The 26,699-nt window shown below is 38.6% G+C and overlaps 3 protein-coding genes across 8 annotated transcripts in view; 2 read left to right on the top strand and 1 right to left on the bottom strand.

Annotated features, from left to right (window-relative positions):
* The window catches only part of CERS6 (ceramide synthase 6), a 118,350-nt gene extending 114,532 nt beyond the window's left edge, over positions 1-3,818 (top strand). The window contains exons 9-10 of the mRNA XM_082055857.1: positions 315-471; positions 2,177-3,818. Coding sequence (XP_081911983.1) covers positions 315-471; positions 2,177-2,338 — 319 coding nt within the window. The 3' untranslated portion in view covers positions 2,339-3,818. The remainder of the gene's footprint in view (positions 1-314; positions 472-2,176) is intronic.
* Positions 3,819-17,831: 14,013 nt separating this feature from the next.
* SPC25 (SPC25 component of NDC80 kinetochore complex) lies at positions 17,832-21,619 on the bottom strand. Of its 5 annotated transcripts, none has more exons than XM_082054972.1 (7): positions 21,497-21,619; positions 20,873-21,030; positions 20,719-20,784; positions 19,779-19,925; positions 19,523-19,627; positions 19,110-19,208; positions 17,832-18,089 (listed from the first exon to the last, which is right to left on the bottom strand). In XM_082054972.1, the coding sequence occupies exons 2-7, from the start codon at positions 21,024-21,026 to the stop codon at positions 17,956-17,958; spliced, it is 705 nt and encodes a 234-aa protein (XP_081911098.1). In that variant the 5' UTR covers positions 21,027-21,030; positions 21,497-21,619; the 3' UTR covers positions 17,832-17,955. The 5 variants fall into 5 exon arrangements, with proteins under 5 accessions (XP_081911098.1, XP_081911099.1, XP_081911101.1 ...); XM_082054973.1 differs by having other exon boundaries at positions 21,457-21,573; XM_082054975.1 differs by having other exon boundaries at positions 21,493-21,567.
* Positions 21,620-21,636: 17 nt separating this feature from the next.
* Positions 21,637-26,699, top strand: part of G6PC2 (glucose-6-phosphatase catalytic subunit 2) — a gene marked incomplete at its 5' end in the record, with an annotated part of 33,909 nt that continues 28,846 nt past the window's right edge. Inside the window, 2 exons of one of the 2 annotated variants that reach the window (XM_082054967.1) lie at positions 21,714-21,790; positions 22,544-22,614. Coding sequence is in view for 1 of the 2 variants with exons in the window: in XM_082054966.1 (XP_081911092.1) it covers positions 21,692-21,790 (99 nt within the window). Of the gene's footprint in view, positions 21,791-22,543; positions 22,615-26,699 lie in introns of both variants that reach the window. The other variant, XM_082054966.1, reaches the window with a different exon arrangement.

Below are 26,699 nucleotides of genomic sequence, written 5' to 3'. Positions count from 1 at the left end.
AATCTTTGTTATTAATCAGGGAAAGAAGTATTTGAGACAAACAATACCTGCCAGCTTTATAAAATGAAAAAAGAATGCACACCGAGGATCTTTGTTTTCTGTAGGTGGCAAAATGAAGTTAAATACTGAAAGCAAGGTTTTGATGTTTCTGGAGACACCTGTGTGATTCAGTCAGAGTCTCTTTTACTTTGAGAACCAGCTATCTGTGTGAATCCCATCTAATCAAGTACTTGTCACCTTGATTTAAAAAGGGCTTCTTTTAGATAGTTGGCTTAAGGAAAGTGTCATTATTTTTCTGTCCCTTTCTCTTCCAGGATATTAAACACAACATTATTTGAACTGTATGAAGCTCTGGGCAATTTTCCTGCCTTGTGGGTCTTCAATGTGTTGCTTGTGATTCTTCAAATTCTGCACTGTTTTTGGTCTTACCTAATCATAAAGGCAGCCTACAAAGCTATTTCAAAGGGCAAGGTAAGACAGCATGGTTCTGTTTCATGTTTATGATTTTAACTTTTTCATTATCAATACAGAGTCACTGACTTTTTGGTTACTTTTTGTTTTGGTTACTTTTTCTTTCTAATCCGTAACATGTTACTGAAGACACATGTTTCATGTAAACTGTTCTTTCCTTTCATGGAAACTTTTTTCCACTCTTTCTAACAAATGTCAGATAAGTTAATATACTCTTTATAGTGTTTATATTTATATGTGCTTCCACACTTCTTTTTTATATTCTGATACACTGAACCAAACTACATTAGGGAAATTGGATTAACAAAAAAATAAAGGCAAACTACTTTCTTGGGGCTACCAGTTCTGGTTTTTGTCTTTATAGCAGTAGTTAGCTAAGTGTTCATTTCCCAGCTGGTAGTGATAGTGATAATAAGACAAACTGAAATTCTGCTGCCTTTGCTAATGGCAAAGTGACAAATCACAGCCTCTTTTGGTACTAACGAGGTTCTGCAAAGGGCTATGTACTTTCTTTCTAGGATTCCTACAGCAAGACCATTTGGGCTAAAATGTAGTGTGTTGCTGCCATAGTTACATTTGACAGGGAGGTACAATTCACAGAAATGCTAGCCCCATTACACTTGCTGTGCAGATATGGCGCTCACATTTACATGATAGAAGTGACACTTACATATAATATTAAAATATCATTTCCCCTTAAGGAGCTCATGAGTATATGTTTTGGGCATGTAACCGCCCCCAAAGTGAATAGGATTGTTCTGCAGAAAACTGCTTTCTATGAATGTGCTGGAGAGTTCAGCCTTGTCCTGGACAGAGCCCAGAATCTGCCACTTGCTCTGTATGACAGGCAGTGCATTCGTGAACTGTACTTTGCCTGGAAGCCACACTTCAGTCTCTTCTGCTTTTAGCAATTGTTATCCTCAGCTCTCCTGTCTGAATTACACCAGTGACTTCAAACGGTGCTTCCTGCTCTCTCTTACTCTGCTTGTTTATCCTTTCCCTTGTGCTGTGCTGGAAGGCTGGGAAGTGGAACCCCTTGCATGTAAGTGTCTTCATATTTACTATCCAAAAGACTTATTCTGCACAATACTAGTGTTTGTGGGGTTTTTTCATTTGTGCTTTCTGTGTGGTGTTTTTATCCATTGTTTGTGTTTATATATTTAAATGAAGGCTGTCTTCAAAGGCTGTTTCTACTTCTCACCTGTGCATTGCCTAATACCATTCAAACCCACTTCTGTCTATAGTGTCTGGATGCTATCATGTTACAACCTTTTTTAGACATATATATCAGCAGGATAAGCAGCTGCTCTGTCACCATTCAGGAAGCGTACTTGAGAGCATAAGTCCTCTACCTTGTAGTTCAAAAAATTGCACAGGAGAAAATTTAGATGGTACAAGAGCAGAGTTAGGCACTCACAGTAAGACAGGGACTGGGTTAAAGATGAGTATGCATGACATAAAAATGGAGGATTCTTCTTCCTTCAGATCTTAACTAACTTCCTCACTTCCAACCCCATTCTTTCATTTCTGCAGTAAAATAGGCAGTTTTCACAACATGTTACTGATACGTTACAGTAGATCTTCATCCTTAATTATTGTTCTATTGTTGTATTACTGTGTGTATTCCTTGATTCTGGCTTGAACCAAAAAGCTCCATCATTTCCTTAGAATCACCTACTGCTTGCTTCTTTTTCAAATTCTACAGGTAGCAAAGGATGACCGAAGTGACATTGAGTCAAGCTCAGATGAGGAAGAAACAGTACCTCGTTCAAAAACCCCTCACAGCACTGTCACCACTAATGGAACCAGCGGTGCCAATGGGACAAATGGGTATCTTACCGGCAGCACTTCCTCAGAGGAGCATTAATCCTTGAGTTCAATTGTCAGGCATGAACAGAATGAACTGTTTGCTGCTGGAAGTAAATTATAAGTTGTGAATGCGGTTTCTTCATATATCTCACTATCAGAAAAAAATTAGGAGTATCAAAGCATTCTAATAGTGCACTGCCATATTTCCTGTTTGTGAATGAAGACAACACACCATTCTGTATACGTAGGCATGCTGTATGTGTATGTAACTGACACAATGGGAGCAGTATTTTCACTTGTACTGTCTTTGAAATATTATTTATTTTGTATTCTTTTGGGAACTTCTGGACAAAAGGGAATATCCATTCTCTTAACTTTTATCTCTTGCGATTCTCAGTGGTGGAGAGCATCATGCTCAGATCTCTTCTGTCCATCCCTGTTGCTTTTGCTGAGTCTGCTATAAGTAATAGTTGTTTGATTTGTTACTTACAGTAAGATAGAGTATAGCTTTATAGATTATAGATCTGCTTCAGATATTTTTGCTATCTTTGTGTTTTAAAGTGCTGGTTTTGAAATTGCCTATCAAATCACAGTGGCCGTTCCTCCAACATAAAGTTTTAAAACACCGGATTGATATTTTAAATATTAGGTAATGTGCTCAATTAGCAATTTGGGGGAAAAAAAAAAAAACAAACTGTGGTAATTGTGGGATATTACTGTAGCGTAATTTAAAATTCAATTTGGTGGTTTATCACATTAGAAGTAGACTTGAGTAGTTGTGCAAATACCCAAAAGCATTGATGTTAACAGTGCTCAATTTTTTTCTTTTGCCTTGCAATTTTTGACTTCTACAGGTTTTAGCTTTTTGCAGAGATTCCATGTTGAAAGGTGTTTATTCATGTGCAGCATTGAGAATCCAGACCTCACTCCTGGAACTCTGCTTGCAAGTTCAGATGGATGAGAGCAGAGATGTGATGGAAAGAACAGCAGATGAAAAGTTCATTGCTTCTTCGGACACAGTTCAGTCTAGGTATCATTCTTACTGCTACTTTCTTGGTAGGGTGAAAAGAGAGAAGGCAGAATGTCATACGTCACTAGAAGTAGTTTATTTTAAATGCATGAAAACTTGAGCAAAATTGAATTAACATAATTCACAGCAAACTTTGAATTCTCATCACCTCTGGAAATAAAATTAAGGGTGTCTGTAAAATAATTTTGCTCTCCTTTTTCATCCAAGATTTACAAACTGTGTCCCAAAGAAGAAAAAGTAACACCCAAAATAAAAATATTTTTAGACATTATATACACACATCTTCCAGTCTCTGGGTCATAGTTTGATGTAGGATGCTAAGGAACATACAGCTCTTGCAAGACACTTTCCTGTGATTTGTGACAGCAGTGCCAAAAGTCTGTGAGGTTCTTGGGTAAAAGACTCTATGCAACCTACTGTTTCAACAGTATTGTGTATGTGCACACAGAACCAATGTGCTTATAGACCAAAGACTTATACATAAATAAAAATTAAAAAAAAAAAAAAAAGGGAAAAAAGTAATTAAAAAAGGGAAGGAACAAACCAGGAAAAAACGTAATAGGTCGTCATCTGTATACAAAGGGATTGGAGTGCTGTGTTCAGCTGGAACTCTAAGTGAGGAACTCTTTCTGATTCCTTCCACCTATGCAAATAGCAAAATATGGATGGTTTCTAATGCCATAAAACATGTTTAAAGGCTCTATTTTATACAGACTCCAGTGAAGAAAGTTGTGTTGCCACTTCTTTCTTTTGAAAAACTGAGATTTGTCCTATTCTACTAGTCACTCTTGAAAACTTCTGAAACCTTTATTATCTCTAAAGACCCTTGTGAGTTAGCAAAAGATGTGCTGAAAGTAGGGGCAGAATGGCATGAATGAAAATATTACCTCCATTTAGTTAGACCATAGAGGTAAGAAAACTGAAAAATTGTAAATCGTGGAAGAAGAGTTGTCAGTTTTGCTACCCACAGAGCATCTTTTGAAAAAGCCAGGTAATGTAATTCAGCTGCTGCATAGCTTCTGTGTCCATGAGTGTACTGTGAGGGAGCAATGGAGTCTTATTTAAATCTCCTTCTCCCTCAACAGTTTCTCTGCCTCTAATATTTCTCATCTGTCTCCTGTGCCTCTAATTTCATACAGTTATCTGCAAGGCAGGTTATACATGTGAAAATACACTGATTGCAGCAGAAAGTATCCCATCCTCAGTATTTGAGGTGACAGTTGTTTAATAGTTACTGTCAATAACCAAGATTTTAAAACAAAACTATCCTGGGATATATTGAATGAATGTTATAATTTCTGAAATCTGACCTGCTAAGATGATGACTGAGAATAACAATCTCGACACACCTCTTTCATGCTGTTGATTACTACCTCTAATGGAGCATTTCCCTTCTGCAAGGATGGTTAAAGAAATGGCATTTTGGCAAAATATTTTGTCTTACAAGGGAACAGAATGTTGCTCTGAACTATCAACATACACAACATAGATAACATGCAATAGTACTGTGATGTTTCTGGACAGAGAGCAGTTCCCAAAACCAATCCCTGTGCCAGAGGCAGGAGACCTTTTGTCCCTGCTGGTCCTCCCCAGTTGTGCTCTCTAGTGTTGCCTCAGATGTACAGTCAAGGTACAGCCCTGGAGATGATTTACCATCACGGCTACAGATGCTGTTAGTGTACCCCCACTCTTAAAACATGCAACTGGGATTGAAACTGTTCCTTTGAGGTTCAGGTGCACCTGTCATGGGCTAAAGCATATACATAGTTACCATGGTTCAGCTGAGTCCCAATTCCTTCTCCCCTATAAACCTGGCTTTTTGGAGTCCGTTCTTAGCAGCCTAGAATAAACTTAATACAGAATTGTCTGGGAAGCAGGTGAGATGAAAGATTTGCTGAAATAGGATAAGAGTAATGAAGCACTGAGAACTTCACTATGCTGAACAATCATTAAACTTTCAAGCTACATTTTTTTAATGGAAACAAAAAATTCGTACCATTTTTTTCTGTCTTTAGTGGGATGGACCAAGTGTTTTTAGAACTCACACACAGCAATATGTTTTGATTCATTGCTTTAACCAATGGATGTCAAAACTTCGACTTCATCTTCTACTCTGCAAAGAGAATGTCATGCAACTATTTTTTTTTAATCTGAATTTGTTTGCTTCTCTGCTGAAGAGCTTTGCAAGGTGCTTTTGGATGCCATCAAGTATTTAGAGGATGACCACACATATTCCAGAAAATTGATTGAAATTATTCACATGGCTCACGGTAAATGCGAGATCTTAAAAGGTTCTGTATATTCATACCTTTTGTAGAATTGTCATTTTAGTCATTTTAGAAATGAGAGTTTGTATCTGTAACCTCTGTGTCTTCTAACTTCTGTGCTCTCTTTTTATAGTACAGTACATGACCCAGTGGTTGAGATGTTGAAGTAGAAAAATGAGGAAATGGTATTTAGAGTTTATTAATAAATAGTAAGTATTTGTCTTCTCTCCTAGCCAGCCCAGAATATAGTAAAGTAAGTTTCGGGTCTCCCTTTGTTTACTGTTTCCCATATTGACATATTTTGTACCAAAAGGAAAATAAATGGTGAGGTTTTTTTCATAAGAAACTAAAACCAAACATTGCAGAAAATGGTAGAAATATCTGACTAAACAACAAGGGTGGACGTTCGAATCTTTTGGATCTTGATCAATGTTCAGTAGTGCTAGTTCTAAAATACCGAAGTGTCCCATGCTGTTTCCTTATTGCCAGTTTGCAGTTTTTTCTATGTGTTATTTATTTAATGATTCCAGCAGAATTGGAACAGGTGTCACAGCTTCATATGCTCCTGTCTCAGCCTGTGACCATTCTGTGTGACTGCCAATGCTAAATCCTTTTTCTGAGTCCCAAGTACCTGCACTAAACCTTTGCTTACAGTGAAGTGATTTGTGTCTTAAATGCGTATCTGTTTCAAGGGAAAATCACTTTCTGATTCTGAAAAGGACATGGTGGCGAAAGCTGTTACCCTGCAGCAAATGTCAATGACGATCAACACAGATCGATTTAGACACAACGTGTGTCTTACACAGAGTATTTTAGTAGGAAGCCTAATGCCTGTTCCATTCATCTTCTCATTACTGCAGCCTTTCCTCTTCTCACAGAACTATGGGCTAACATTGGTTTTCTACAGTTGATGATTTGGTATTTTTTTAATCTCTTTGCTACAACTCATTTTTGTATGTCTCCTGTTGTCTACTTCTTCTGACACTTGTGTGAGAGGAGATATCGAATACTTTTTACCCTTCTTGTAATGTAGACCTTAGTAGGCCGAACTTCAGTGTTCTGCAAATTACAGTTGCCTTTAAACAATAAAGCAAAACCAGTTTGTATTACTTGTTTTCACTGGTTTTGGTTTGGAATGGGGAACTAATGGGAACTTCAGTAAAACAACCTTATTCTTTTTCCTTTCCTTTTAAAAAGCACTAGTGGAACTTTGGAAAAGTGGTGTATGTATATAGCCTTTAAATTGTAAAAATTTCTGATTGTAGTTGCAATGAAAACACAGTGTTTGAGTGCGTCTCTACAGAATTCTGTCTTTAAAATGGCTTTCAGTTTAAAAACTGGATGAAATACTATGAAGTTATGTTTAGGAGCCGGGTCAGTGAGCACGCATGTTGGACAAAGACCAAAACAATTGTCTTACATGACCTAAAATGATCTGTGCAACAAAACACATTTTCTGGTTTCTGTTGAGCTTCAGCTTCTTGCAGTCCCAGGGTTTAACTTTTGTACACGAGCTCTCATACCGTACTGTGCATGTTGGCTGCCTGCTGCAAGTCAGGGTGAGGCAGATGACACTGTTTCACCTGTGTTTTCATGACAATCCTGTGCTTGAGCAACTCTCTCAGAAATGCAGGGATGTGTAGGAACTCCACTGTCCCAGACACAGTGATGTGCTAGCTAGAAGTCCTTTCATGTATAGCTGTTGTGTAGAACTTTGGGAGTTAATTTGTGTTTTACTTGGTTGGTTTTGGTTTTTTTAATATGGAAAATAATTATTCCTCATAAAATCTCTGGAACCAATCAGTATTGTGGGCTATTTTGATTTGGAGACACTTTCATAATAAACATAAGTATTAGGAATGTAGTGTCGGTTTTCTTCTCTTTTCCATGAAATGCAATGCAAACAATATTTTCATTTGTTTTAGCTCAAAAAATGTTATCCACACTGCAGACTCCAGCATTTTTAGAGCAGATTCAAGTAGGTCTTTACTGAGTTCATCACTACAGTATTTGATGGTACTTCTGGTATGAACCTGTAACAGTAAGTGTTAGAAGGATAAGTTCTGTCCATAGAAATTCAAATATTTTTATTTAAAAAAAACATTTTACTAGAATTTAAAAAGTAAAAATTTGCATGTTAATAATTACTGAATGTCCAGCTGGGTCCACCTTGGAAAAACTGTCCTTTTTCAGTCTAGGTAGTCAGAGTTTCTTAAAAGTAGATGTTCAGTCCAGTGTTTCAGGCTAAACTGTCAGTCAGCAAAGCACCACCTACAAACCAGTTCTGGAAGTGAGAGAATAGGCAAGGGCCACTCTTGTACAATGGTTCTTCTGAATAAAAGCTGCAGCTCTTGATTTTGCCAAGGAAGCCGCATCTTTCAGACCTCTACCATTAGAGTAGACCACATCTGCTGGCTTATTTATGATAGGATTCTATGTTTTTTCACTACTGTTAAAAGGAAGAGGGATAAAGGGTTTTGCTGGTTTTTCATATAAACAAGGAGCTCTCTTTGTGTAGCAATGCACTGAGCTGGAATTGCTTTCATACACTCACCAAAGTAAAGCCTACAAAATACCATTGTCTGGCAGGCTCTGGTGCAGCATTAAAAGAAGGAAGTATTTAGAAATGGGATGCATGAATACATTCTTACCACTTCGGCAGAAAATTGAGACAACAGTTCTCATAACACAAATACCAATTATATAGGAATCTCCACACATCAGTTGAAGTTTTGCCTCCAGAAGAGAAGTAAACCTGGGGATTTGCTCTGTGTTTAAAGAACTAATTACTGTAGTTGTTAATATGTCCCCATGAAAATATATGGAGAATCTTTTACTGTATTTAATATGACATTTAAATCCTTGTTTATTGAAGAAATTTGGAAATTTGCCCAGTTGCATGTCTAATGTCTTTTGCTTCCTAGTCCACATTTACCCCTCAGCTTACATAGCACAAGAGAGAGCCACTGTGTATGGAAAATAGCTAAGGATTATGTGAAAAAGTGCAAAAATTTTTTGTGTGCTGCCTTTAAGTCTGTAAAGGTGCCTCTGTACAAGAAGCACGGTGGTTCTCAAAAGAAGAAGATATGAGGTCTGTGCTGCTTAGAAGAGCTAAAAGGTGGTGACAGAGTCTCCTGCAGTACAGAAGGTGAGTGGAAGGAATCCAAATGTGAAACTGTGCCAGATGGGCAAATTGCCATGTGACTTGGTGGCTTGTCATGCTATGATGGACAGAGGCTGGGAGCTTGTGTGGAGGGATTTCCATTCCACCCTGTTAGTCCTGGTTCTGCTACTGTGGGTGGAGGGTCGCTGATTCCCTAATTTATGCTGGTTTTTTGCTCCTCTTTGTGCCCTGTGCTGCAGGATGCTAGTCCTGCCCCTTGCCAGATTCTACACTGCCTACCCTTGTCAGTGGGTTACCTTCTTCAGTGGATTTCACAGAGCAGGATGCCAGTTTGTGCTCAGGTAACAGAGGAGCCCAGGATGGTTGCCGTATGGTTATCACAGGCTGTTTTCCACAGAGTTCCCATGCTGGGGAATTTTAAAATGTGAACGCACTCTATGAGAGATACCAAATGGACCTTGCTGGAATGCACACTGGGCGAACTTGCATATCCAGACTTCTTACTGGTGACTGCCCTCCCCCCAGACTGTAAAATCCAGAGATCTGTAAAAAGTTAATTTCAATAATCCAACACCTATTTGTGCAAAGCAAATGAATGAAACAATAACGGTAACTAGGCAGAATAACAGTGTACCTAAGGCTCCTGCTGTGCCAGGCCTAACTCTGCAGTGCTCTGCCAGCAGAAGACAACTGCTCACTGGAGGCCTCTCTGCCATGCAGGGGAGCAGAGAGCATGGGTAAGGCTCACATCCCTTTTCTGCCTTAGAAGGCAGGTTTATTGCTATCAGATAACACACAATTGAGGAAAATTTTATACCTGTCTTCAGCCCTGGGTGTGCTAGGCCGTTGGTGATCCTGGTAGAGGGTTTGCTTAAATGCAGAGCCGTGTGCAACACTGGAGTGTTTGTAGGGTTCTGACTTTCAAATGTAGTTGTTTAGATGTGACACAAGACCATTAGCTCTTAGTCACTGCAAACTGCAATATAAAACCAAATATTATTCTGTAAGAGCAGCATGACCAGCTTGTAATGTGAGTGCTATAGTTCACTAATTACATGAAAAGGTAAGGTACTTTTAAAAGCTACTTGCTGACAACATATATTTACATTCCCAAATTAATACCCTTTCCTAAACATCTGAAAAACATCGTTGTACCTCTGATATTTTTAAACACTTCCAAGTGTAAGGTCCCCTCCCTAGGAAATGCTATGCAGCTTATTTTTCACTCATTCCAAAATAAGACTGAGTAAGGGTCCTCTATAACTGCATGCCAGTAGTGTTTCTTGCAGTCTCCACACATGAAAAAATAATAATGAAATTCAGAGGTGGAATGCAATCCTTAATTAAAATTACATGAGCTCCCTCCTGCATTAACCTAACTAGCAACTTTCTGTCCTGTTTCTGGGTTTGTTTTAAAGATAGCCTCCCCTTTCATTAGATCTCCCAATAATAGTAATTTTAGTAATTGTTACTTCTCTAAGGTATTTTTGAAAAAGCTGCTTCGTACTGGAAAGGCTTGCTATTTTACAGGTATATTTGTATAGTCTCTCATCCAATTTTAATTTAAACTCAATTCAGCCAAAACATTTAGATGTTACTGTATCTCATTTTTATATGCACTTTCTTACTGAACAATCTCCAAGGGAGATCAGTGGCTATAGCTGTTATTTTATGGGACAACCTAATCCATATGCCAGGTCCAGAAAAGGATTTGCACATTAGTAGCATAGTTTGCTTAAAATGTAGCTCCAACATTTGGTCCTTCAGCGATGATCTGAGTTGTGGTACCAGCTGGACGAGGTGGATGTAGGAGGCAGCTGGGACTGCTGTCCAGTCTAGAAGCAGCTTCATCTTCACATGAAGTTCTTTAGATAGCTGTTCCCCTTTCATAGCAATTTCCTAGTAACTGAATCCACTTTTTTCAAATAAATCAATATTGGTCAATAAAGAGCATGCGAACCATTGAGATGGTTCATAGTTTAACTATGATGAGCTGTGCTACTCTTGCAACTAGTCCAGGCATCCAGCACACACTGAACTGTGTCACATGGAAGAATTCTTATATAAGAACTCATCTGTAAGATTTGATATGTAACTACTCTAAAACGCTAACTATATCATTTGGAAGAGGAAAAATGGACTGCTAACAGTGACATCAGCTGGCAGCTGGATAGGATTAATGCACAATCAAAAGCAAGATTGGATGCAAATTTTTAATGTGTGTTCTGAACCAAAGAGTATGGTTGAGAAATGACAATTGAGGGAAACTTCAGCAAAAACAGCTGAGGAAAGTAAAACAGCTTTCTCATGTAAATTGCATGAATGTTGACTGTAAATTTGGTATTTTGATTCATTATGATGCCATTAACAAAGTACTTAGTAAAGGTGGTGCCTACTGTAAACAGTCCCAAGCAGACTGTCAGAATTGTGGACTAACCTTAGGCTGGAGCCTAAAATGACAGGGAATTGCTGCACAATTGCAGTTGACAGCAATGAGGATTGCATGTCAGAAGAGGTTTTCCCTCTCTGCTTTAGAAATGTTATTTTATCAGATGGCTTGTCTGCCTTTGCACAGAGTGTAGGAAAATACAGGCCAGTAAGTCATGTCAATACTGACAACTGATGTTAAAAGAATACAGTTACCAGTTTGCTGCATTATCTTTCCATTAATGGGGCTATGTCAGACTTGGAGTTAGACAAGCAAGTTTATCTCATTAGCTTCATTTGGAAAAAAAATGTATTAGTTATTTGCCTGTTATTATTTTTAACCTCTGAGGTAAGAATTTACATGAATGTGTTGTGCTGTAATTTAGCCTGTGCTGGGTTAGGTGAATGAGGTAATTTTCCATGCAGTTAGAATTTTTTCTTCTTAGTAGCTAGCATGGTCTTTTGTTTTGGATTCAGTTTTGGATTTTGTTTTGGATTTCATGAGTAATAAGATAGCACCCTGGGACAGGGTTAATGTTGTCTTCCAGTAGCTTTCCAGTGTTTGGGATTTGGTATTAAAAAATGAAGAACTCACCAATATTTTGACTGTTGCCAGTGGGATGAAGGACTTTCCAACTGTACAGCTGCAGGTGCAAGACAGTCTCTGGGAGAGAACATACCGAGACAGCACCTAAACTGACATCCAGGTTGATCAATGAGGTGTCCATACCGTGAACATCATGCTCAATGTATAAGCGGGAAGTTGCTGGAGGCGGCCCTTCTTCTTCGATGGCTGCCGTCCGTGAGGGGTCCTGCTTCTTGCTCCCATTGCCTGACCCCTGACTTCTCTACGCTCGGTCGGGAACTCTGCGTTTTGCTGGACTTGTGCTCGCAGGGTCTGCCTCTGGCACTCATTGCTGGGAGCATGCGTTCCAGTGGCTAAGTATTGCTCTGTATCACTCTTTTCATTATTATTCTATTAAATATGTTTCCATTTCAACCCACAAGCCTTTCTCCTTTTTCCATTCCTTCTCCCTGGGGAAGGAAAGGTGGGAGACAGGAGCTGTTTGCTGTTTGGCTGCCAGCCTGCGACTAAATGATAACACCCCTCTGCCACTTCTAGCTACTCCTCACTTAGCAAAAAAGTTAATGTACACAGTCTGCTCTTAAATGCCTGGAATCCTTTATGACAATTGCCATCAATGTAAAGTGTAACATGCTTCTAAATCAAAACAATAATGATGCAAAGTTGATGTTCATTCAACAGACATGTTTCTTTGCCAAGCAAGTTATTCCAGCTGAAGCTGTGGTGCGGAAGATACTGGATAGTGAAGAACTGAACTGATGGCCAGTGTGAAAGAATCCATTGAGGCAAGTCAGCCAAAGAGCATGTTTCCATGTAGAGAGTTACCCATCAAACAGTCACAGACCAGGTGAGTCAATAGCAATTACCATTGTTCAACATGCTGTGTCTGAAGAGGAAGGAAATAAAATTAACACTAATTGTATCTTCTTTCAATTTGTCATTTCAGTGCATACTCACTTTGAAATATACATAAGGTCACATAAAAAACCACTAGGCACTTGCATGATTAAACACTATTTTTAGCATAGTCTGTCGGTCTCCCTGACAACTTTTGAACCCATTGTTCAGTTACCTCAAATTGAAAAGGAGATTGTGTTGCAGCTATCACTGTTCTTACAGTGTACTAAAAATCAGCAGCCAGGTAAAGGAGTGAACCACAGGTCAATGCTCCGCCCTGGAGGAAGGGTAAGCAGAGCACAGCCCTTGTCTTGCAGCTTGAGCAGCAGCCAAGTGGAGGCTGAACCAGCGTAACTGGGGAGCAGCGCTGGCCCTGGTCCAGGAGGAAGATGGTGAAGAAGAGCTGGGATGTTGCAGTGAAGAAAATGGTACCATATAAGCACAAACAGATCTGTAGGAAATCAGGCTTCATTACCTCTGCTTCTGCTGGAACCACGTGTTTATAAGTTCAAGATTCTAAACGGTTCATTGTGCATAATTGTTAGAGTGATTAGGGATAATAAGAAGGACAAAAAGAATAGAGGCTCACTGTCTGGTAGTCAGAGCCATTCCCCCCAACCTTTCAGGCATACAATCCTATTCAGCAGTCAATCTCTGTGTAATTGGATTGCAAATATTGCTTTCAAAAAGGTAAGAGTTATTACCATAATTACTTAGTATGGTTTATTCATACAGTTAAAAATGTACTGTAATCTGCCTGTGGGACTAAGTGATTTATGTGTGCACATTTGTTATATCAGGTTTGGCAAGGCTTTAAAATGTTATAAATCACTCATAAATGAGTTCGCAGTGATTTTAGAGAATTAAAATGACAGGACTGATATAGACAATATCAAGGTACTGAATAAATTCAAAAAGTTTATTGAAGCATTACAGAATACAGCAAGTAATATAACACAATTGGAATATGACAGAAGCAAAGCATAACTTCTTGTCTTTCTTAATTTTTACAAGTGTAGCCATTACTTGTTTGTTTGCATTTTAAAATGTCTAGCAACATCCAAGAGGGTTTATGAAAAATATCAACAAACTCAGCTTAACCACCTCCACTCTTGGTTGAGTAGGTGTGTAATAAAACTGTTCTGTTAGCCGGTAGGACTCTTGCAGTAATTTGATTTCTTTTCAAATTTGACCTCCAGCTAGCATACAAAACCAATTGTGATTGAATGCATTTAGTACGTATGTTATTAATGTTTAATACTATTTTGTCTTCCCAGCAGTCCTTAAATTCACAGTGTATTTCCAATATCTGATAAATTCAATACCTTTTTTCCAGATTTTTACATTACAAGATAAATTTGATGGGGTGCTCAGCACCAGTACCTCAGCCATTTTCTGTACAGTCAGCGTTAGTTGGTGAACCACACGTTTCAGGCTGGACCCTTGGTAGCTAAGTACAGGTCAGCAGTTTGAAAGGGAAAGCAACATTCAGGGTTAGGCAAACTGATTCATGAAAAGGAAAAGCCTTTGCTGACCTCCACTAAAATCTGTGTCTGCCTTAAGATAAACCTGATCCTGCTAACAGATGGGCCAGGAGCAGCGGCTGGAGGGGCAGGTTGGTTGTGTCTCACAGTCCGTAAGCTGCATATTGCTTTTGAGCTCAAGAGCTTTCCCATATGCTCTTTGGGGCATTTCAGTCCAAACTGTATGCTATCTTGTACACTGGGCTCCCAATTAATATATCTGTTGGGTCAGTATATAGTATTATCCTTGTTGTCTGTACTATTATCGGATATCTCTGTATTGTGCAGCTTCATAACAAATAGAAAATTCCAAATTACTCTGGATCCAGATGTGTGAAATTCTGTAAGCACTAACTGCATTTGATAAAGGCACAAAGGTTTTAAGATTTTTAAGACAGATCTTCAGCTAGCATAAAGGCTGGTTTAGGGATGTCACAAGCCAGTTTTACTTCATATTTTATAATAAGCAAAGAAACAAATCTATTGTGTACACTTTCCTAGCTTTTGGAATGCCTGGCTCTGTTTTAGAGTAAGTGAGATCTGCATCTGATTTGCCTTGACAAATATAAGCAGACTGATTATTCAAACTCCAAAAGGAGCTATAAAGGTGTAAATACACACAATAAACATTTCAAACTTCTTGCTTTAGGCATATGAACAGAACATTTACAACCAAGCACGTGATCTTTTCAAGCAAATAATTCATAGGAATGTAAATTCCAGTGCAGTGGTTGTCATATATTTTATGTTCCTTGCATGGCAATATTGTCAAAGTTATTTTTTTTAGAAGCAATAAACGAACTGCTCATTCCTGAGATGAATATGAAAAGAAAACGGCAGTAAGTCTGAGCATTTGTCTTTGTTATTTAGGGTGTTTCAATTTTTTTCTCCTGTGAAGATGATGATCAAGTCAGATATGCTACAGAGTACATTTGAGCAATATCCACCCTCTTAAGGAATAAATAGCTTCATTTGAAAACACAGAAATGAGGTGGCTACGGACTGCCTGTCTTTTTGCTTCCATTCACAGCTCTAAGATACTTGGTTGATCATCCTGAAGTTCTTACTTACCAGAGCAGCTGAGAGCTGCTTGGCACAGGCAGGTGGAAAAGGGCAGGACTGTGCTTCAAAATGAACACAGTCATTCTGGACACAGGGGCAATGCCAGTAGTGAGAGGCCAGAAGGGACAGGCTTTCTGGCATGGAAGTGAGGGCTTCTGTCCAAGGAAGGGAGACAAGAAGAGATACCAACCAACTGGGGTAATGCAGCAATCGGTAGCTCCTAGGGGAAACTGAGAGAGCTGGCTGAATGCATTTTTTTTAACTGCTGGCTGGTCTATTGACCTACACAGAAGTGTGTACAGCATTCTTTTGGTGGTAGAAGCAATTAATTGAAAGGAATATATGCTGTTTAAATATTCCTGTCAGTATGGTTGAAAAAGAGGCAAAATCTGCTACTGAGCAACTGGACCCAGTACTTGAAGGCACTCTCCCAGCCTGTGCATCTGTTTGTTGTGTTGTTGGTTATGAGATTCGCAGAGAGTACGTGGGGTTTATGGACAGGGCAGAAATTGAGGATGTATTTAATTGAGATGTCATTTTAGAAATGCCTAGTAATCTCTGCTGCTATTCTGTTCTAAAATTGTGATGTAGTCAGTTGGCACCTTTACCATTCTTACTGCTCCTGTTTTGTGTATAGCTGGCTGTAGCACAACAAAAAAAAATCAATAGAGCATACTAAGGAAAATGATGCATTATTTAGAAAACAGCAAATTATGCCCTACAGGGAAGAAGAAATGGAAGGTTATCTCCTTTTTGGAGACAACATGTGCAAACATGGGTTGCTGGTTTTTGTTAAGACGCACTTTAGCCATCTCATAGAAAACTGAGTCCATAGGCTGTGTGTAACCAGCAAGTTGTACTGTTTAGGCAAACCAAGTGATTTAAAATACAGTTCACATCAGGCTGGGCAATATTCTCAACTGTAGTAAGAGTATCTTGTCAGCATCACCAGGTTTAAACAGGCCTAAATGGCCCGGTTTACGTATTAAGAAGCTGCTGAAGGCATAAGAAAAAGGGAGGGTTGAGGGCAGTGGTGTTTGGGGGTTTTTGCCCAAGCATGAGATTATAGGTTAGAGTAGGAACAGCAAGTGCTGCTCTAGTTCCTTAGCAAAGGGGAAGACCAACATCTGCACCAAATGCTGGTTTGGAACAGGTCTGGTCTGTCCTATGGAACAGGAATGCATTATATATGTGCATCTCCCAGTTTAGTTGCCATCTAAAAGGAATGCAGTTTACCTTTGAGATGTGAACCAAAATGGTGATGATCAGATTCACTCCAGAAGTCCACTCCTGATGAAAAAATGTAATGCTAATGTATGTACACGCTGTATAAATTTAAAGAAGTTAACTGGACTAGCATCTCACAGGAAAGATGGGGGCCTCTGTTTGCAGGTGCTTTGAGACAGGGTGTTATTTTAAATGAAGAATTTTCACATAAAATAAAGTTTTGTTTTTATTGAAAAACAATTTGGAACATTCTTCAGAAAAATATTTTAAAGGGTTAACTTCATTATCTAGAAAATGCTAATATTCTAAGTACTTTTTCAGTTTTCAGTGTGCTGGGTATTCTTACTCTCTACACTATATTTCATTTTTATGTACTTAGCTATTTGTGTGTTGAGAAGGATCATTAGTTTTCAATTCAAGTGAATTTGAACTATGCTATATTATCAAATGAAGAGTTTTCTTTCTTGTTGCAGCTGCCAGTTTAAATATTTTGTGAAAAGGTGAAGGCTTTACAAATAATACAGAAAAATATTAGTTGTAATAAAAACTGAGTACTGTGGCAGTAATAGTCATCTTGATAAATCATCTGTGTATCTTGCAGCTTATCAGTAACTACTGTATTCCATACTTTAATACATTATACCTCAGGCTTTGCCAGATCTTAAGATTTCCAATGACAATGATAAATAGGAGCTTACTGCAACACGCTTTATTACATAAAGCATACTGACTAGTCTGTTCTAAACCACACCCAATAACACACCAAGGTTGAGTGTCACTCATTCACCACTGCAGTTCTAGTTTCAGGCTTTCCTGCCCGGCTGGGAGCTGTGGGAGCCAGGAACCTCTGGGATACAGCAGGGTTCTATTTTGGGTCTCTGGGATTTCTGATCAAATCAGTACAAAGTTCCCACTTGCTCCTATTAAAACCTTTACTCCATAACAGCACATGTTTTGTTACTGACAACAGAAATAGGCATTGAGACAAGAAACAGGCAGGAAAATATATAGTTTAACAGACCAAATGGAAAACAGCAATTTACATGTATGAAAATGAGTGATAACACCAGAGAGCAAAAGACAGGGTAAAAATTAAGGTAGTGGCATGTGACACAGGCAACTGAAGTAATGGCTAATCTCCACTGCAGTATTTTGGTAGGTTTCAGGCCTATTCTAACCACATACAAACCTGAAAGACACTTCTGTGCTTTTGGAGGAGACATAAGTTACAGGGAATACTTTATTTTTGTATCTTCCTGGGGTGGCTAGATAGAGATCATTACATCATTAAGCTACTTCCTACTGGATCAGAATTTACATGTCTGGAGCCATTCAGTTAAGGAAGTAGTTGATTACACTGTTGTTCAAGGAATCATCCAAAATGTCTCTAGATGACAGTAGACTAAAATACTTATTTCATTATTTTTCTTTATTTAGAAATTAGAGTGAGATACAGATAAATACATAATTTCACAATATGGGAAGGAAAGAAAAAAGTGCTCTACAGCTAGAAAGGGAGGTATAAAACAGCTTTATGCAGACTGTTTATAAGATAAAGCAGTGAAAGCTTTTCTGATGTTGGCAACGAACGCAGAAAAATTGTTCGTTTCTCTCACTTTGAGCTGGAACTCTTCTATACAGTCCAGAGGAGGAGTACAGGAAGTCACTAAAATGACAGAAATTTCCAAAAGATTAGACTACTATGAAAAAATAAATTAAAAAAAAATCAATATTAGTGGTTTTCTATGCTTATGAAATACAAGTATAGTTTGTTATCTTTGTATGTTCTAGCTTCATCCAGTATTATTTTTGAGCAACCTTGTAAATTATTTTCTTTCACAGACAAAGCCTCAAATAATAGAATTTTTTTTTCTTTTTAATTTCCAGACCTCCCACTTAGTGCTGTGCTGCTGCTTGAATAGCCACAGCAATTTCCAGTAATCCATAGCCTGTTCAAAAACTGAAACATTCTCCTAAAGGTTTTTGTTGCTCTGCAGGCAGGCAGTCTGAAAACAGATGGAGCCCAGCATGTGATAAACTTTTAACATCAGCACAGTTGAGATTTGAATTGGTAAAAGCAGAAATCTATTCAGTCCGTACCTAGAGGTGTAGCAGAGCAAAAGTAGCACCTGTCTAGAAGCCACTCAGCACAATACTCAAATTACTGCTGCTGTTCTTCCTAAGATCTGTACTGCAAACCAGCTGTAAGGTCTGAAAGGTTGTACCCATGTAGAACAGGAATGCTGGACTTTTTAACCTTTCTCCTGTGTCACTCAACTGTAAGGGTTCTCCACAGTAGGGGAAACATAGTTTTTTCTGCCCTCTAGGCTTCTCAAACAGGTTGAAATATGCCTGTCAGCACAGATGCTCACTCCAGCATAAAGGGAAGAAGCAACAAACTACAAACTGAAGCATCCATCCATCCATCCATCCCACTATCTCTTCTCTCTCCTGCTTTGCTTGATACAAAGTAAACAGCAGCTCCACAAATGGAGGGGAACAAAAACAAGCAGTTGTATTTTCATCGAAATTAACAAGAGAGATTTAATTTTAAAAAAAATTACAATTGCATGATTTTTCATTCAGAAATTGGAAGATAAAGGTTACAACTAAACTTTACTCCTCTTTGCTTTTTTCAAATAGGGGAATCAGATTCTGTCCTCTTACGTATTTGAAATTCACATACCTTCATAATCTCCCTTTTCGTTTATGGAAAGTGTAAACATGAACGGCTTGTCAGGGTCTTTGTGGTCAATGTGTCTGAATATAAACTGCAACTGTTCATCTAAAGCAAACACAAATGGAGTTAATTAGCACTATTACCCTCTGCTGGAGAGTCACAATGACAAGTAAAAATCACAATATTAAGCTACAGTTTCACCTAAGATTCTCAGAATACTTAGAAGTTAAGCGAGCCTGGTCTCTTTGAAAGACAAATGTGTTTTAACATACCGTGTTTTGCCATTGGAGAGACAATGGTAATACCTGGGCTGGGAAAATTCTTCAGCTGTACAAGCTGGTATGTTATTCACTGTACAATCCAACATTGACCACATTGTATCACTGCACGTAGAAACCACGGAAACTGCAGAAACTTACTGTGAATTTTGCGTATCTCCAGTCCAAGCCGCTCTTCAAACAATACTTTAGACTTGCATAGTCGTTCCACTCTCTCCTTATTGGCTTTGTTTTTAGAAGATATTACTAGAATTTTAAAAGTCACCGTAAATATCAAAGTAAACATAAGACAAGCACAGAAAAATATTTAGTAGAACAGTAGAAAAGCCTTTCAAGAGTAAGTGTTGAAACAATTCCTCCTCTAATTAGTAAAATGTACTTCTTATCCTTTGCTTACTTTCCTTTCTCTTCATCAACTCTTCTTTAACCTCTTGAATGCTGGCAGTCAAATCCTTCTTTTGCTCTTCTTTTTGATTTACTTCAGATTTTATTTCTCTAAAATGCTCTTGATTTTCTGATATCCGTTGGCTCTGCTGAAGAATCTCTGTAAAGGAGGCAAGAAAATATGAATATATACAGTTGATTAATTACATCCCCACTATTTAGTACTTACCTACACAGTTTGAGATGACTCATTTGAATAAAATCTAGTGAAATGCTTGCTATCTGAGCTGAAAGGTCAGCATAACTATACCAAGAGCATCAAATAAAAACTTAAAGTGAAAGATATTCAAAAGACAAGCTACTAAGTAGGGAGGTACTTCAGTCAGATGCAATTTGTGTCTGATGCCAGCACTATGTACATCTTGAAAACATGAGGATGGTGGATCTTGTCCACAGATAAATAAACTGACAGAAAGCAAGGAATGGAAACACTGACTGTTATTAAACTTGTAAGTATTTTTACCTGATATTCTGAATTTAACTACCAAATTCAGAGTAGTTAATCCTGAACTGATACACTGACTGTATTCTATAATTATTCTGGAAGAGGCACAGGTGAACTCACAATATTTAAGTTTACTGAGCAATTTACTTTTCCTATTGCAGTCAGCAAGTTATGGTACTTTGTTGTTTTAAATACTTAAGCACCAAAAACACTATACAGAAAACTTTTACCCGATCTTTATATTTTGCATCATCAACAAACTTTTCTAACAAACTGCTTTTGACTTGCAATTTACATCCCATAACCACAGAAATATGCTCAGTTTTAATTCTGCCTTCATTCTGATGTTATTATTTGCCTTTTGAAATATGAAGTTACACCTATTATTCAGTTGTATCAAGTTAGTTTTAGAAGTGTCAGACATGATAAATAAAACATAGTACTGTACCATTGTTATAGTCCTGAATTTTATCAAGCATCACATCCCCTTCTTTCAGCCTTTTGGACCATTTCTCTGTAATGGAAAGTTATTTCAGTTATCTGAATAAGTTTAATGATAACTTGGAAAAAGCAGAGGTAACAGGAACATGAAGCCTTTTTACCTGAAAGTGCTTTTATGGACTCCTTGCATGAATCTCTCAGTGTTAATGTCTGATTGATCTGTTCAGTGCCATAAACGCTTTTTAACTTGGTCCAAAACTCTTTCATTTCTCTTTCAAAGACAATTATTTCATCTTCTGTCTTTATATTGGCCATAATGCTGCAACAGACATGTAAGTGAATAAATACAGTGTCAAGACACACAGGACAATCACAGCAGTTATAACTCACAGGATAAACCTTCAGGGCTGGTTTTATCCCCTTGGGTTGTTATTAAAGCCTCTTCCGGTCAGTTGCTGTTATTGTTACTACAACACGCACTAACAGCGGGAGGAGCTGCGTTTCTTTCGTCCCTACTCCGGCGCTGGGCTCTCTGCTCCGCCCGGCGCTGGGCCCACCGTGCCCAGGCTCCCGGCCCTCCTGCCGAGTGGCTCTCCCGCCCCTTCGCCCTCCTCCCGCGGAGCCCGCACCGAGCCGGGGCCTCCTGCCCAGGCCCGCCGCCCGGGGAGCTCCCCCTTCTCCGCCCGACAGGGTGCTAACGGCGGCGGCCGCAGCGCTGCGGCCCGTAGCCCAGCGCGGTACGTACCGGCCCAGCCCAGGGACACGTCGAGACCGCCCGCACCCGCTGGCGTTCAAACGGCCGCGCCTTCCCGCCTCGCCAACGGCTGCTTGCTGACTGGGCACCGCCTCCCGCCCGCCTCGCAACAAGCACGCCGCTGATTGGCTCAGCCGTCCTTCCTGCCGCGGCTTGAGCCGTAGGGCGTGAGGGGAGCTGCGGACGTGGTTGCTGCGGTAACGGCCCGGGCCGAGGCGGAGCCGCCATGGCTGGCCTGGCCTGGCCTGGCCTGGCCTGGGCGGAGCCGGGCCGGGCTGCCCTCGGGGCTGGCGGAGGCGGCCGCTGGCGGTGCTGCGAGAGCGCTGTGAGTCCCTCTCCTTCCCGTGGGAACCGCCTACTGGGATTGAGACGTTTTCTCGGGGCTGTGCGGGGCCGGGGGCCGCGGTGAAAAGCCGGGCGCGGTTTGTGGGTTTTACTGTTCCATGCTGAATGAAACAGGGCTCGAGCTGGGGAGCAGGCTGGCTCCTTTACCTTCCTCTGAAGCTAGGACTTGTTTCCGGTGTCTGGTTTATTCACAGAAAGTACTTGGATTAACCTAGGCGTAAGTCTTGTGACACTCCTGAATTGCCTTTTAATTCCCCAAGCATCAATTCTCTCATAAGTGTGGAACTATTTGCCTGTCTTTATGATATGTAAACCTTAAATCTTAAAAATTTACCTTTAATCTCTAAGGTAGATCTTTATGATAGGAGACTGGCAAGCAGAGGTAATTACTTGTCCTTTTTGGTATGCACAAAACCACAACACAGCAGTCACGCGTGTGCCCAGTCAGAGGCGTCTGTCATGGTGCGTGTGCTCCGCACAGCACCGCACCTCTTGTTTCTCCACTTGCGTATACTCCCTTTCGGCTCTGGATAAGGACTAGTTTGTGATCCCAGGTAGAAGCCTTCAGTCTATCATGGAAGCTACTTACTAATAATTTTCTTGCCATGGCTAGTGAGTTTCTCCTGGCTTTTATTTACTTCGGTGCTGTTTAGATGATTTCAGAGTAATGTAAACTTAATAAAGCTTTGAGGATTGTTGTCTAAAACCATTAATTACTCTTCCCCTCCACCAGACCCAAAGCAAAGTCTAAGCTGAGACCACTAAGAGTTAATTGCAGTATTCTTGTATAAACCGTTCCTGCTGGTGAGTAACACTTCTACCCAACTGTAGTTCTTTTTCATTTGACTTGGACACATGTTCTTCAGGTTTCACAGTTTCCTCAGTATTAGTCCTAAAACTAATTGTTAGGCCACTGTTTCTTATCTGCTTCAGACTCAAATGTACTGAAGCTGGGCTGGTTCAAGAATGATTACCTGTGTGCATAGAAATTTCAGCATGATGGACCCTATACCTTATGGCTTTTTTAACTAGAACCATTTATCTCTTTTTCACAATCAGACCTTAAACTTAGCTGAGTAAATAATGCCAGTATAAAGTTTAAATGTTGCCCCTAACATCACTAACCTTTGTTATTTGTGGTCATAACTTTATGAATACACAATTTTCCCAGCCTCTGGAGTTTAGCAAATACAAATTCAACTAATGTAAAGAAGTCCTGAATTCTAATCTGTAATCTTTCGGTGGGTTCTTCAGTCTGTTCTCTTCTGAATCCTTTTATTAAAACAGATAATAGGTTCTCCCTGCAGTAGTTGACGCTAGCTCTGTAATGTCAGGTATCCTTTTTCATCAGTGAAGTTCTTCTAGATTTCATTACTCCTATTCTTTTGCTTTAGACTTTCACCAGCCAAAGTCTAAATACAACCTGTGACATTTGCTGGCACGATCCATACCTTAAGTGATCTTTTTTTCTGACTGATATGGAGTCTCTTCTCAGAGTTTTCTGGAGATGTAAACTTATAGTATAACCTATCCTCATCTTTAGTTTCCCACTAGAAACAAACTCCACAATCATCTTACCAACAGCATGTTTAAATTAAGCATGGTTATTTTATCAGGTACTAGTTTTCTCTTCAAACAGCTCTTACGAGCCACAAATAGAAATGTGGCCTCATGACCCAAACCAGGGCAGGTCATACACTTCTTAAATCCCTGTTAGGTCTGATTCAAGGGGCTCCCTAGTTAGAAGCTGTAGCACCTGACCCTACTGTAACTCTAGCCCAGACACTTGTTGTAACTTTTTTTTTTTCTTTTTTTTCTTTTTTTTCTTTTTTTTCTTTTTTTTCTTTTTTTTCTTTTTTTTTTTTTTTTTCTTTTTCTTTTTTTTTCTTTTTTTCTTTTTTTCTTTTTTTCTTTTTTTCTTTTTTTCTTTTTTCTTTTTTCTTTTTTTCTTTTTTTCTTTTTTTCTTTTTTTCTTTTTTCTTTTTTCTTTTTTCTTTTTTTCTTTTTTTCTTTTTTTCTTTTTTTCTTTTTTTCTTTTTTTCTTTTTTTCTTTTTCTTTTTTTCTTTTTTCTTTTTTTCTTTTTTTCTTTTTTCTTTTTTTCTTTTTTTCTTTTTTTCTTTTTTTCTTTTTTTCTTTTTTTCTTTTTTTCTTTTTTTCTTTTTTTCTTTTTTTCTTTTTTTCTTTTTTTCTTTTTTTCTTTTTTTCTTTTTTTCTTTTTTTCTTTTTTCTTTTTCTTTTTCTTTTTTCTTTTTTTCTTTTTTTCTTTTTTTCCTTTTTTTCTTTTTTTCTTTTTTTCTTTTTTTCTTTTTTTCTTTTTTTTCTTTTTTTTCTTTTTTTCTTTTTTTTTCTTTTTTCTTTTTTTTTCTTTTTTTTTTTTTTCTTTTTTTTTCTTTTTTTTTTTTCTGAATGTCTGTCATATCAAGCCACAGGGTGCTCAGGGATAGAAGAGTTTCAACAGCTGTTTGCCCTCTTTCTACCACTATGAGCTTTGCTGGAGACAATGTAATTGTACCATGTACCCTGTTCTGCATTTGTCAGCTCTTGACCGGTGTCTTTGTAACGCCAGGGTACTTGGGTAAACCTGAGATTCCGAGATGTGCTCTGACAGCAGCAGGGTGACGGTTAACCTGCAGTCAAGCTGAAGGGCAGGCTATTGCCAATAAAGGTCTATTGTTTTATTTTATTGCTAGCTCAAAGTCCATAGTGGTATATTGCAATGCTAGGTTAAGGGGTCGTTGAAATCTGTTGGAGATCTACTGCAGCTGAGGTGGAAATGCTCAGGGGACACAAAATTGAAGAGCTGGTGCTAATAAACAGGCTTCTCTTGGCAGGTTTCTAACCTTACTGGGCTATGGTTGGCATGGAATAGTTTCAGGGATTAGAGAATGCCAATAAATAACAAGTGATCTTATTGGAGCAGGAACAAAAAAATGCAGTGGAGATTGTTATCCTTATGGGTCCAGGCTGCGTTTCTGCTTGTAGTTTATGGAACTTGAGGGATTTTTATTTGCTCTTAAACTCTAGGTTGCTTGTGATTTCTGAAAAGTAGCTCTTCATTCTTATAATAACTAGAGTTCCTTAGATGTGACTTTTTCATGGACATACCAGAATTGTATTCCATGCATTGTTTGTATCATTTACACTGTTACACAGACAAACACACATAAATATAAACAAGTATTAAGGTCTGGCAGTATTTGTTATATTGCAAACAGGAGGTGTGTTAGCTACCTGCATTTGCACAGTTAACTGTGCAAATACAGACATAATGACAGTGTAGTAACTAGGAAAGGTTAGATTAAGGTGGCAGAACCTAGATTAAGGTGGCAGAACCAAGAGAAAGCAACTGGTTCGTGTCAGTGTTTGCTAAACCTCTACTGGTCAGTCCAGCCCTAAATAAGCCTGACCTTACTTAGAGCTGCCCAGATCCAATGAGGAATTCTTGAGGAAATGACATATGGAGAGAAAGAACTTCTTGAAAGATTCTTCCTAAATCTAAAATTAAGATGTATCTTTTCAGTATTTCATTTGGAAAATATCCATACCTAAGAAAATAGCTGTCCGTTGTCGTACACAGCGTCTACTTGTGAACTTGCTAAATTGCTCGTTAATCCTTGTAGCTGGTCCAGTGCCAAAGAAAATAATGATGTGGAAATTAATGTTATTGTTCAAGTAACTAAGCATAATGTACCAGAAAGTTAGGCCCAGTACACAGGCCTCCATTAACAGTGTTTTAGAAAATGTTTGCTTTGATGGCTTTTCCTTCCCTTGCAAACATTTGCTTAACAACACCTGGTCTCTGTTATGTAATACTTGCTCTAATTTCTAGGTGTATAGCAGCTGTAAACATTTTCTCCTCCCTTCAGTGGATCATCGACATGATTCTTGTTTCTACATTATTACCAAGAACACACAAAGTTTTGGATAGTCTCTGGTTTTGTACATCTTGGAAAATAAATCAAGAAAATATCAAGAAATTAATAACTCTTTATATTAACAGATGGCATTTAAAGGTTTCTGCTTTGCAATTAGAACTCATTTGATGATGTGAAGGCCAAACCTTCACTCTATAATATCAAAACAAGACAAAGCTTTGATTTAAAAACTTATTTGCATCACATTTTTTTTTCTTCCTGACCAGTTTTCCTTGCAATCCCATGTTCTAAAATACAGCAAATAGTTTTATTTCATATATTATCTCAAGTGACTTTGAAATACTAAGTGCATTATAGAAGCACTTTGCAGTGCTTTGCATAGGAAAGGAGGGGGAAAAGGCCTATTGAGGTATTTCTCCTTAGTTAGTTTAAACAATGCTTCATTTAATAAATGAAGTATTTCAAGACGTATTGCCATCTTTTCTCTGCTGGCTACTAGAACTAGGGAAGTCTTTAGTGTCTCAGACTTTTATAGGTTGTCCAATATCACAGGCAGGACAAGAGATGGCTCACATGTCAGTTGTTGATTGCTCCTTGGATGAAGCAGAACCATGAGCGCTTCCAGGTGCAATGACAACATCTTCCAGACACCTCCTTACCTGCTGCAAAGTCCTCCCGCTTTCCATTTTGTACATTGTGGATTTGTTGGGGTTTTTTAAAACATCTTTTATAAACGTGACTCCTCTGGTATGTCTAAGATGTGGATGTAGGAGCTTCTGAAACAGTCAGAAAGAATGTAGGAGAAAATTAAAGCTTATTTATGTTTGCTCTTAGTCTTCATTATGTCTAAGGTGCTTATCTTTCTATCTAAGCAGAAAGATAATTATCAGCGTATGAATCATCAGCAAAATCTTTAAAATGAAAATTAATATCAGGAGGCCTATAGCATTTATCCTAAATTAGGTTACTGAAATGTTGCCGAGACGTGCCTTCAAACATTGTCTTAAAGTTTT

This window comes from Streptopelia decaocto (assembly GCF_964273445.1).
Source record: "Streptopelia decaocto genome assembly, chromosome: 6".
NCBI classification, from domain to species: Eukaryota; Metazoa; Chordata; class Aves; order Columbiformes; family Columbidae; genus Streptopelia; species Streptopelia decaocto.
This window is presented reverse-complemented; position numbering and strand designations above follow the sequence as displayed.

Coding starts and splice junctions, on each gene's coding strand:
- SPC25 (XM_082054972.1), bottom strand. CDS start 21,026: ATGGCCAATATAAAGACAGAAGATGAAATAATTGTCTTTGAAAGAGAA. Junction 19,926..20,718: donor AATTCAGGACTATAACAATG/GTACAGTACTAT, acceptor CCTCCTTTACAG/AGATTCTTCAGCAGAGCCAA. Junction 19,209..19,522: donor GGAGATACGCAAAATTCACA/GTAAGTTTCTGC, acceptor TGTTTGCTTTAG/ATGAACAGTTGCAGTTTATA.